The sequence below is a fragment of the Mycteria americana genome, chromosome 8, assembly GCF_035582795.1.
Source record: "Mycteria americana isolate JAX WOST 10 ecotype Jacksonville Zoo and Gardens chromosome 8, USCA_MyAme_1.0, whole genome shotgun sequence".
Classification (NCBI taxonomy): domain Eukaryota; kingdom Metazoa; phylum Chordata; class Aves; order Ciconiiformes; family Ciconiidae; genus Mycteria; species Mycteria americana.
Window position 1 is genome coordinate 8,650,001 of NC_134372.1, and position 11,930 is coordinate 8,661,930.

Genomic DNA, 11,930 nt, shown 5'->3' on the forward strand with positions numbered 1-11,930 from the left:
GGCTGAGCACCAGGCACAGCTTCCCCCATCCTGCCCATGGTGGGCACAAAACCCACCTGTGCTTTGGGGGCACAAGCTGGACCACGCACCTCTCCTCTTATAGCCAAGGTTCAGAGCAAAGCTTGAGAGGCTGCAGGCCATTTCATATCTTTCCTCCCACAGGCGTGACAAAACCGTCCCATTTCTGTCTATCGTCGAGCTTAGCTTAGTTTGCAGTTAGAGGACTTTCAGAAGGATAAATGAATGCTAATGAAGAGGGGTGAGGGGCTAGCTGGATGTAAGGTTTGTATCCAAGGTTTCTAGCCAGAGCCAAGTAAAACCTCTGGTGTTTCCCAGGCTTATGTTCACTGGCCCCAGATGATGTTCCATGCCTGTAGCCAACTTCTGTGCATCCTATTTTTAATCTGACTGTTTACCTATCTATTGCCCACCTAGTTTTTTATCCAGAGAAATCCCCATAACGAAACAGTAGATACATTAGTGGATCTGAACTAAAACTCCACAGGCAAACACTCCAGCTTTGCTGAATATTTGGATATGTTATGCCATCCCAGGAGGTGCTGGGCAGCTGCGCTCAGGAGCTGCTGATCCAGGACCACCACAGCCCCAGCTGCATTGCCAGACAGTGGGAAATCTCAGGCAGTGTCCTGCACTGGGCAGCAGCGTCCCTGCTGCTCTTCTCCCCGCAGTAAACCCGTGGCAGCCACTCCTTCCCACAAGGCTCGAGGTTCCTCCATGCACACGCACCTCCAGCACTTCACGTAGCTGGAAACCATCCGTCAATTCCTGGTCCTGTCTCCAAGCCTTCCTGCACTCCCCCTCTACTTGCCACAGCAGAAATAAGCCCAGAAGAGAGACAGACACTCGGTAACTCTGTGGTTCCCTAGAAGGCCCTGATTTTATGAACAAGCACGGGATGGACAGCTTTTTTTGCAGGCTATGAAATGTGCTGTGGGCTTGAAAGGGATGCCTTGGGTTGTTGGAGGGTAATGACAAGGTGGACACTAAATGTCAGGGCAAATGGATGTGATTCTCCTCTTCCCTGGGGCTTTTGCCCAGGGAAAGGAAGAAGGGGAAGAATGGAGAAAGGAAATTTTTTTCCAGACCAAGATGGCAAGGTGCAACCTGCTTGCAGGGGCAGCTAGATCACTTCATGCAATTAAAGGACCTTCATCAAAGCCACAGGGATCTCCTAATCCTCTTCTACAGTTGCAAGAATTGTGCTTTTGTTTAAAAAAAAAATAAAAAATAGGGAACAAATCCTGCTACCACCTTGCTCTGCCTTTGCAGGGAATTGGCTGGTTCTCAAACCAAAGGTGTCTTTTCATGCTGGGCAGCCTCATGCCCACAGCCATCCATCCATGTGCTCCTACCCACGCCCTGGCAGACCCACAGCAGCGCTCAGAGTCGATGGCCAGCGTTATGTCCTTCATTCCTGAGCTTCAGGCCTTACCCCAATGAAGTCGGCCCACCTTTTGGTGTAAAAGCTCACCTTCTGGAGCTACCACCTGCTGTAAGGACAGTTCATCTTCTATGGAGACCGCAACAACTCGAGGTGCCGTCACCCTGTGCTGCCAGTGGGCTCTGATCATGCAGGGTAAAAGAAAGGACCAGACCTGCTGGGAAACCGGGCAAATTTGGCCTTAATGCCTTTCAGCCAAGGAGGATAAATAATGACAAAGAGGGTGACGGACACGGTGCCACATTTGAGAGGAACAGACGGGAAGGTGCCTGGTTGCTGCAGCAACAAGGCCGGGCTTTCGGAAAGATGGGGTTTTCTTTCTCTTTTCACCTGCCAATCTTCCCCCCACGTCAGTGCTCTGCCGCTGCGGGAAACGAGCGGTGACATTTACACTCCCACTAACAAGCTGGTTCGGTGATGGGCAGCTCTGCAGGAGAGCATCTGGTGTCACAGAGCCTGAGCAGAGAGGAGGGGAGGGTCGTCTCAAGCAGTTAGCGTAATTTGGGACTCTTTATTATTATTATAAGCATTATTAGGGCAGGAGCGTGCACAGAAACAGCAGGCAAAGCCTCGGTGGGGCATGCAGTGTTTCCTACCCTTCGCGTGGGTCTGGTCCTGCAGCCGATGGGAGCAACGAGATGCCACTCCTGCCCAGAGAATGTCTCTGCATGTCCTGCTGGGAGAGGGAAGGAAACGGAAAAGAAAAAGGAGAGGATGAGCAAGAAGTCAAGCGACACCACAGGAGCAATTTCACTTCTCAGCCTGGCTCGTGACAGCAGGCTATGTCATCAGCTGTGCCCCTGCAGTTCGGTGTTCCTCGGTGCCCTGCTGAAGCTGCCCCTGTCCGTGGCTCGTTGGGACAAACCTTGTTATGGTGGCAGAGGTGAAACTCAGGCTGCTCTCTCCCTCCCGGCAGGTTTGCCCACCGCTGTGCCTCACTATGCTTTCCTTTACCTTCTGGATAAGACAACTTTCAGTTCACCCAAATTGTCCCAATAATAATAGTAATAGTAGTAATAACAGTAATAATAGTAATGATGATGATAATAATAATAATAATAATAATAATGCTACTAGAAAGTAAATGCAAGAAAAATACAACAGCTCTGAAATTAATCGTATGAAATAGTGGTGCAGGAAACTGCTTTGGGTCATCTCCTCTCTCTTACTGGTCGACTTGCTGCTGGCATCAAGAGGAAAGCAGAAATTAAGAACCAGCAGCCTTTCCCGGCTGCCAGGCCCTTCTGCCATTGCAGCCGGCTGAAAAGGTGCCCTGTTGGACCGTGACCCCCAAATGGGGGGTGGAAATACAAGAATATCGTGGCCAATAAAACTTGAAATTTGCGTATTCCCATGCCCGGCACAGCCAAGGAAGCCGGGTTTCCTAAGGATCTGGCTGCAAGTCAAAGACCCGTGTGGAGTCTCCGATGCCTAGCATGGATTGCGCTGATACATTTATTTGAGTGTGAACATTAATAGGTTTTCTCTTCTCTACAGTATCATTCTTTTTCACAAAGCTTGGAGGTTCCTGATACCTTGGAGATCTTCACCCTTCCATCAAATCAAGGTCAAAGTACGGGCTAAAAATTATTAGTAAGACACAGACAAATACGCTGCTCCACCTCCTTGCCATTCCCCATCCTTCCCTCTGAGCACAGAGCACGTGCTAATCAGCCACTTTTTATTAAGGAGCTAGGCTAAAAGATTAGGATGTCAAGGAGGGCAGCCCACCTCTAGAGCCTTTGTCCCTCCCTGAAGCTGGTGCAGCCCCTTCAGACTGAATTTGAAGAGGCAAAGTGCCTGATGTGTTGTAACCCAGTTTTCTCAGAGTAATTGCTCCGCTTTTCTAAATCTTCGCTAAAAAACTCCCTACATTTTTCAGCTGGTGCTTAAAAGTATACCAGTAATCTGCAGAGGAGAGATGACTGAGCAAACGTACAGTCGAGCCTGGGGGAAAAAAATGCATGAAGGCAGATTATAAAAGACCAGATAAATAATCCTTCGAATATGGAAACTGCAGAAATTAAGAGGCTATTTGCAGAAATCTCTCATTACAGAGAGCACACAGGAAGCGTTGGCAAGATTACAAACTGACCAGCGTATGAAGGTTATACAAGGGAGAAACCAAATCTGTCCGCCAGCGGCAACCGTCCCATCTGCAGCGGTGCAACGCACACGGTGACAGCGGTGAATCTCTTGGCAGCGATATCAATCAGTGAAGCATGGAAAATGCGATCACTTGTGGAGTTTTTTCCAGTGACCAAAACTCTGCAGGGGTTACCCCAACCAAACCTCAGCATCTTTCAGCAGAAGGTTCAGGATGGAAAGTTGCTCCCCATGGCACTGGATCCTGCGGCGAGAGCTCCAGCTGGGCAGAAGCTTTGCAGCTCACATGGGAAGTGGGGCCAGATGAAGGAGCAGTAGAAAAAACCCATTTTTTTAGTATCCTTGACTGGAACCCTCTTTTCCTCCTATTAAAAAAAAAAAAAAAAAAAAGTTAAGTTCTCTTCTGTAACAGGAGGGGTTTTTTAATTTTGAAAATTGAAATGTTTTCATGCTTTGTGGGTTAATTTTGTTGCCATCAAACTCTAATACTGCAAAAGACAGAATCCTTTTGCAAAACGTACTTGCCTGAAAGACGGTGCCAGTGCCAGGAAGACTGCTCTTGAATCAAAACCTTCCATGCTCCTGTTGGTGTTTGATTTTGTACCCTTTTGACATCGCTCCAATATAGTTTTCTGCTTCCTGAATCCTTGCCCTTCCTGAAAAGTGTAGGTTGCTTATTGTAAAACCAGCCAAGCAAAGCAACATCAACTATCCTACAAGGGCAAGGAACAAGCCGTGCCACCCACCAGTCCACGTGTCCATGGAGTAGCAGGGAACACCAAGAACCATGCAGAGGCTTCGTTCCCAACTGCAGACACTTCTACAGGCATAAATATTATTCTTTAACTATGTGGCTGCATCTCAAATGATCCATATGCAATTTTCCTCCCACGTCCAGGGAGCGGGGCTGTCAATGCTGATCAGACCCTGGTCACTCCAACAAATTTGCCCTGACCTTTTGGGCTTGTCCTGGGGAATGTGTACCAGCAAATAGGTATTGAGTCAACATTGCAGAGCAGCAACAAGCACGGAGCAGGGCAATCTCTGTCAGATTGCACTATAGAGAAGGCGTGTCCTAGAAACAGGAGCCTGGTACACAGAGCTGAGCCAAGCTTTTGGGTCCTACTGCTGCCCAGATTATCCCAACACCCCAAGTCCACCAGCTCAGCACGGAGGAGAACGTTTTGAGAGCTGCACTGAGTGACATCAGGGTTAGTTGTGGGGACCCGGTTTCCCTAGCAGTGAAATGAGTCTTTCTGAGACTCACCTCTTCCCCAGAGAGCCGTGACGATTCATTAGGCAATTGTAAAATCAGAATGTAGCTGCTGACTGTGAGTTGCGGTCCATTAATAGCCCTGTTTATTGCCAACCAAATAATTAGCTTAGACATGCATCAACGGGTCTTGATTGCATATGAAATAACTGCCTTATTACACAGAAATCAAATGAGTTTCTGAGGACAGCTCAGGTGTCACCTCAACCTCAGTATTGAAGAGGAAAAGGAAAAAAAAAAAAAAGAAAAAACCCCAGCCATTTCGATGTGTTGCTCAGCAACAGAATTTGCGGGGGAAACAATCTAGGAATGAAGGAATGAGCATTTCCAAAAGAACGGGTTATTTCAGGCGAGACATCAGAGACAAGCAAATGTCACAGAGGCGGAGAACTTTTTTTTTCTTTCTCCTTTAATCAATAATTTAAACTAGGCATTTTAGGTAAAATAAGCATTTAAGTTAGCTGATTGAAAAATGGAGATCCCAAACCTTTACAAAGAGTCACATTGCTGAAGAAATATTTATTTGTTTGTGTGAGGGAAACATTAGATTTACTAGACACTGAATTAAAAATTGAAAATGCTCTTAGAAATGTCACCTGTTCATTTAAAGAGGGAGATGATGTAATGCCAACGTTGCTATATTGTGCAGCATCCCTCCCAGAGCAATCTCATATTAATTTTGTTGTTCTCCTTCCCACGTGCCCTCCCCTCCCTCCCTTCTCCTTTCTCTTCTAGGACAAGACGAGCGCGCTGAGTCTCAGCAACGTGGCGGGGGTTTTCTATATCCTCATCGGTGGGCTCGGACTAGCCATGCTGGTTGCCTTAATCGAGTTTTGTTACAAGTCCAGAAGTGAATCAAAGCGGATGAAGGTGGCAACCCATTCCCCGGCCTTTCACACCTTCTCTCTGATCCTACCCCAGCTCCAAAGCTGCCTTCAGAGACGGATGCAGCCCAGACCACGGGTGGAAAGCCAAGACATAGGGATAACGAAGTGACTGTGTCACTCGACTTGATAGAAAGGAATAGGAGTGTCAGAGGAAGCTAAAAGAGGGTCAAGTGGGCCGTAGCGGGGAGCTGATGCAAGATCAGACATGTGGCATGATGCTAGTTCAAAATCCAGATAGAGAGCAAAATCATAGCACAAATGGTAACAGGAACGCATTGCCATTCCTTAAAATTTAAGAAAGCAGACTATGGCAATGCGTGTGCAGCATGGATGAAGTGTGCTGGGATTGGTGTGATACAGCCGTTACTGCGATAAAAAAATCCCCAAACCCAAGCAGTTAACAGCAAGATAAAACTGGGGTAGTGCGGTAATGAATCAGATCCTGTTGTTCCCTTTGCTGGCACCCTGCTGGCACTGTTTGCAGGTTGGCAACAGTGATACGTGCTCAGAGCATTGTTGCCCTGGAACGGATGATGTGGGTCTCCAAATTGAGAATTATGGGTCTTCTTAGAGAGAAACTGGCCTCTAATGTCTCCTGTAATGTTTTTTTTTTCCTCCACTCTGTCATGGTCTTGCAGAAGCGTACTTCCTGTGAGCCAGGAGATTTGTTTCAGTCTTAAATTCCGGTGTGCCTAAATTTGAGAGTGGCATGTCAAGAGTGGATTAGATTTGAGAGCCTTGGGAATACACATTTAATGCAGCATCTGTGGAACAAGTGCATCTTGACTCAGATGACTAGCAGAGGCGATCCCTTATACAGATACCTTTGTGTACAAGGGTGCAGCAGGGTCTGTGCTGTAAGAGTAACACATCCCTTTTCTTCCTCTTCGTGACCTCTCCCATGAGCATGGAAGCTGGTATGAGTATATGAAGTATGCAGTGAGTTTCATAAAATTTAGAGAGATTTTCACTTCCCTGAGCACTGAAACTCACCCAGAATCAAAAGGAAGATAAGCAATCGTTTCTTTGGTTTTTATGTCACCATTTCACAACATGCTTAATGTTTTTTCAGCAATAATAATGTTCCTAATTCACTGAAAATGTGCAATAGCTCTTTTCCCATTGAGGTTCAGAAAATTCTACAGGCAATGAGAGGTACATTGAGCACAGGGGTAAGATAATGTGAGCAATTAATGTCCCTGAATATACAACAATTAAATTATAATTGCTGTCTACACTATAAAGCTCGGTATATCACAAGTACACTGCGAAAGAGTGTCAGAACGCAGTAGCTCCATAGTTTTAGTCTTAAGGAGATTCTGCCCTGGCATTGGCTTCCCTGTGTTGCTAGAAATGACCCACTAATTCTTGCCAGTGTTAGCTTGCAGTGCTCTTGCCATGTTAAAACCAGCCACTATGGGAAGGAATTGTCGCTCCCAATGTTAACATGTTCTAAGCTTGTCCCTTTGGCTGGCTCCCACCATCAGTGGCCAACCCACAAGGCCATTCAGCAGAGCCCAGGCAAGTGCCCAGAAAGATGGGTCAGATCCCCCTCTAAACACAACCTCTGCTCAGCAAGCCCCTGCAGACCCCCTGGGTGAGCTGCAGATCCCACCAGCACAGGAGGCTGCTCCATGCCTGGCAAGGCACTAAGTTGACTGTTTCTGAATAGCTATTCCAGATGTATCTGTTCTGGATAATTCTTCACCTGGATATCCCAGTCCAGAAAGGATGATGGTGCCCTTAGACATAGCTTAAACACAAAGAAACCAAATTAACTTCATCTCTTAGTTTAATTGTTCTAAACAGGTGGTTTCCTTAGATCTCTGAAAGCAAATGTTTTGGGTGGTATCTGGAACAGGAAGATGAGATTTGGGTTCCTGAATTAGGTTTGCATTTCCTGGTTACCTCAGTCGTCGCTGTAGACAAAAACATAAGCACATGCTCAACTTCTCACACAAGGAGAGTTAAACATATGCTTGTAGTGAGTCAGAGTCCACCATACATAACAGTACTGGAGTAGTAATAGCATATCTATGGGGGAAGTGTGTATAATACCTCTGCTCAGATCCAGGATGACTGTTCTTATGTTGTGGAGTTTGAATAGTTTTTGCATATGGCACGTATGCTTTATACCCCGGAATACTGCTAAAGCATTCAATTTTGAATGTAGAAGAGGTGCGAATTAACAGAGCAGATGCAGTAAGGACATGCAGAAAGTGAGATACTGAATGGAGACAAGGAGGGAGAAGACAGTGACAGAAAGTCAACACTGGTTTATATTGTAATTTCTCCAACATTACTAAGGACAGGGGGAGACCCCCCCGTCCTTCCTAAAAAGGGTTTTTGTTTAATCCCACAGCAATCAATCAACGAAGCCATACGGACATCAACCCTTCCCAGGCCAGCTGCAGCAGGAGGCAGTGGAGAAAACGGACGTGTGGTCAGCCACGATTTCCCCAAATCCATGCAGACGATCCCGTGCATGAGCCACAGCACCGGCATGTCCCTGGGAGCTACAGGATTATAATTGGCCTTTTGACCCATTGCCTGGGTGAGAGCAGGGGCAGCCCAACTCCACCCCCTCCAGAGCCAAAAACAAACCCAACACCAACAAGACAAACGATGATGACAGAAGGGACAATTGGATGGATCTTCTTGAGGAAATCAAATCTATTTCCCTTTTTATGTGCAAACAGATCCACCGGCAGGAGAACAGAAACAGGTCTGTACTGCAATAAGGAGCGTGTAATGGGATTTAACAGACTCGTGAACCGTCCCTGATCAAAGAACCACTGGAACACTAATGAGGACTATGCCATTTTGTTTTAACTTGGTTGTTAATAAGTCTTAGTGTGTGCAATATATATATTTTTTCTTACTAATTCCTGTGGTGTCAGGGTAACATCAGCCCTTTCCCCCTTCCCTGCTCAGTCCTTCAATCTGGTTTAGTTTGGGATGCAAACCATAATGTCTGAGCTACTAACAGCAAAAAAGAAAATCCGATAAAAGGCAAGTTGAACTCCCTGCAGGGCGTCAGCATTGACCCCTTTTGTCCATCGTGATTCTGCCTTCCGTTGTTCTGTTGTGAACTCGGGCTGTGGAGTTATTGCAACGAGGCAGACAGAGCTGCGAACCCCTCTCCCTGCAACAGGAAGGACTTGATGCGAGAAAGAACCTGAACAAAAACACGAGGCTGTTTTACAGGGCCAAAGTCATGAGTGAGTATGGAAACCCCAGGTAACCTGAGGACAAAGTGATAATTCTTCCAGAGATGATGAGTGGCGGTTCAAGAGAAGAATTGTGTGCTTGGAGTGGACAGCATCATGCGTGGCAGACTAGAGCAGATGGTTGGTCTAAGATCATGGTCAGCTGCTGTTTGTGGAAGAGAGAAAGTAAATGCCGCATTCCGCTCACATGCGACTCTCCTGCCTAGGTTATTGGGGGCTAATAAGCAATTGTGAACCATTTCTTCATTGCTTAGCTTCTGTGTGTGCTCCCTTTTTGGTGGTCACATAAGGGAACCACCTTGAGCTGGGAATAGACCATCTCAAGACATCCAGTTCTAGATGGCTGCCTATTAACCAGTAAAACATGCTAGAAGTCATGGGGCTGCAATGGGAATATCCCTGCCTTTTTGCTCTGAAATCCCTTTATGGCCATTTTTCTAATTAAGAGGGACATCTTGTAGATAGTTGGCCAGAATGGCTTCCTGAAAGGAACTGCTGAAGCAGACCAAGGAGGAGACCCTACAAGAGCTTCATTCAAGCGTCCACGACATTCAACAGCATCAGGGCTGGTCAAACTCGGCCTTCCCATCAAGTTGTGGCCTGTCTGGGTACAAAGCCAAAAGTAGCAGATTCCCACTCATGTATCCTTAGGGAGGGGGAAGCATCCACAAGCCAGGAGAGCAGGTTGCTGACCCCAAACTTGGTATTGCAGAAACCCGCACTGCCAGACAGGCAGCTGGGAGTCCAGCCACAGGCATGGAGATCAAAGAGGCAAGGATGGTTTTCCAGAACCGCACAAAAGGTTGGTTCTGTGAATCACTGGCATGGACAGACAAATGCTTCCCACCCTGGTGGGCCTGAGACACCTCCCCAGAAGTGAAGGATTCCCAGGGGAGCATCTGGAGAGAGACACCTGTGGGGCAGGGACCACAGTGAACCCACTTAGCCTTGTCCCTTCTCACAGGTCCATCACTGATGGCAAATAAAGTTCAAAGCTTCTCACAGGACCCAGCAAATACGTGTTCGGGGACTGAGCTGCTATTGGAGTGTTCTGAGCTGCTTTTTCTCATTTTTTTTCTTTTTTTCTTTTTTTTTTTTCCTTTTTTTTCTGCAAAGTAGCAAGAGAGGAGCAGGAAAAGAAGAGAGGCAGGTGAAGACAAAGTGATGCAGGCAAATGACTGGCACAGGTCTATGAGGAGGATCTGTCTATGCAGCTGTCCATAAGTACAGCTGGAAGCTGCTTGAATACCAGTTTCCATTAGTGTATGAATGTGCAGAGCAATACGTTTACCACCTTTAACACCAGCCTGGTCTAAAGTATCTGTTCCATTTACTCACTTGTCATGCAACACTTTGGAGACCAGCAAGTCAGAGTCAAGGTCCTAACCTCGGGCACAGCATGTCTTGTGCCAATATGTTTTCCTCTCTCCACCACTGGAAACCCTTGTGGTCTTCATCTCTCACCACCGAACATGAACTCTGTTATCAGCCATTCCAAACACCTCTTCAGGTCACTTTGTGTTGGTTATCATTATTTTTAATCTGCTTTTCTTAATTTTAACTTCAGTTCTGTGTAAGTGCTAGCACAGTGGAGGCATCCCACAAGCTAGCCTGTTTCCATGCCCAGAGCCCTCGGATGCATCTCCTGACCCAGATCTTGCCACGTCTCGGACCTTGCCACGGCAGTGCATCACCGGGCGCTGTGGTGGGAGCAGGCTGCCGAGACCCATCGGTGCCCCATCCTCCTCCCAAGACAGGACTACGTGGCAGCAGGTTGCGGGAAGCCCAAGCGGGCAGTTAGACGGTCTCGTGAGAAGCAGCGCATCTGTGCTAGGACTGGCCGCCTGTGACGTGAAGATGTGAGATGCAGTTCTCAACAGCTTTTGATCAGTGGAGGAGTTAAAAAAAAAAAAAAAAGATTAATAGGACAAAAGCGTGGAAAATGTTAACTTGTAATATGTATTTTTACTACACTTTTCTTAAAAATAGAGTAATGGTAAAACTCTTAAAGACATTGACATTTTTTCTCAACAGGAATCCATATTTAACAGTTTTGGCTTTCATTAAATTTTGCTCTTTGGTACCTGGATCTTTTTATTTAACAGCTATATTTGTTTTAACTCTCTTTTGTTTTTTCTTTCCTCTTTTTTTTTCTTTTGGCAGTACTGCAAAGGATTTTGCTTTATCAAACGCAACAGTGTTTTTCTTTTCACATTCTCTTTTTTTCAAGCAACATTTTTATTGGTAATTATTATTTACACAAAAATTAAATTATCAGGTGGAATTTTAGCACCAAGGATCCATGATCCATTTTTCATACCTGTCCATGCCGTTTTGTGCCAGTGCTGGATGTGTGGAAATGAAAATGATGTTACCCCTCAGGCAATATTACCCAACCTGAATCAAACGAGATTTCCTTTATTATTGCTGTGTCTGACTTGTGAACAGCAGCCAAATAAAATGCTTCAGGTTGAAATTGGGAATCTATCTAATATTTACCCAGGAGTCAGGAATCTAAACATTCATTGGGTTCAAAGTTAATGATTTTGCTTCGTTTGGAGTTTTGTGGGGTTATTTTTTGAGGAGGGCTATTAGAGGTTTTTAGCTTGTTTTTACAGAGAGAGAAGACACGGTCAGCTCAGAGATAATTCAGAACCAGCACTGGTCCAAAAATCCTCACCAGGATAAGCTTTCCTAGGAGCTCCCATGCTGTTTCAGAGGCTTGGACATTTAAGATGTTTCTCACTCAGTTTTCACAGAATTAACCTGCTAAATTCCTCATCCAAAAGTCTGTTGAAGGGGGAAAGAGAGTAGGATTTAAAGGGCCTTGGACATTTATGCAGATGGTGACAGCTGCTGAGCTTAACTTTAATCATTAATGTCATGCTCTTACGTAGCACTTGGTGTCACAGATCTGGAAAGACTTCCCTTCCCCGTATCGTCATTCCCATTTATTGGCTGTGGAAGCTGAG

General features: G+C 46.1%; 1 protein-coding gene across 4 annotated transcripts in view; it reads left to right on the forward strand.

The window, feature by feature from the left end:
- The window catches only part of GRIA1 (glutamate ionotropic receptor AMPA type subunit 1), a 131,372-nt gene extending 123,114 nt beyond the window's left edge, over positions 1-8,258 (forward strand). For all 4 annotated transcript variants that reach the window (XM_075509399.1, XM_075509400.1, XM_075509401.1 and 1 more), the window contains 2 exons: positions 5,577-5,711; positions 8,070-8,258. In XM_075509399.1, coding sequence (XP_075365514.1) covers positions 5,577-5,711; positions 8,070-8,258 — 324 coding nt within the window. The remainder of the gene's footprint in view (positions 1-5,576; positions 5,712-8,069) is intronic.
- The last annotated feature ends 3,672 nt before the right edge of the window (positions 8,259-11,930 follow it).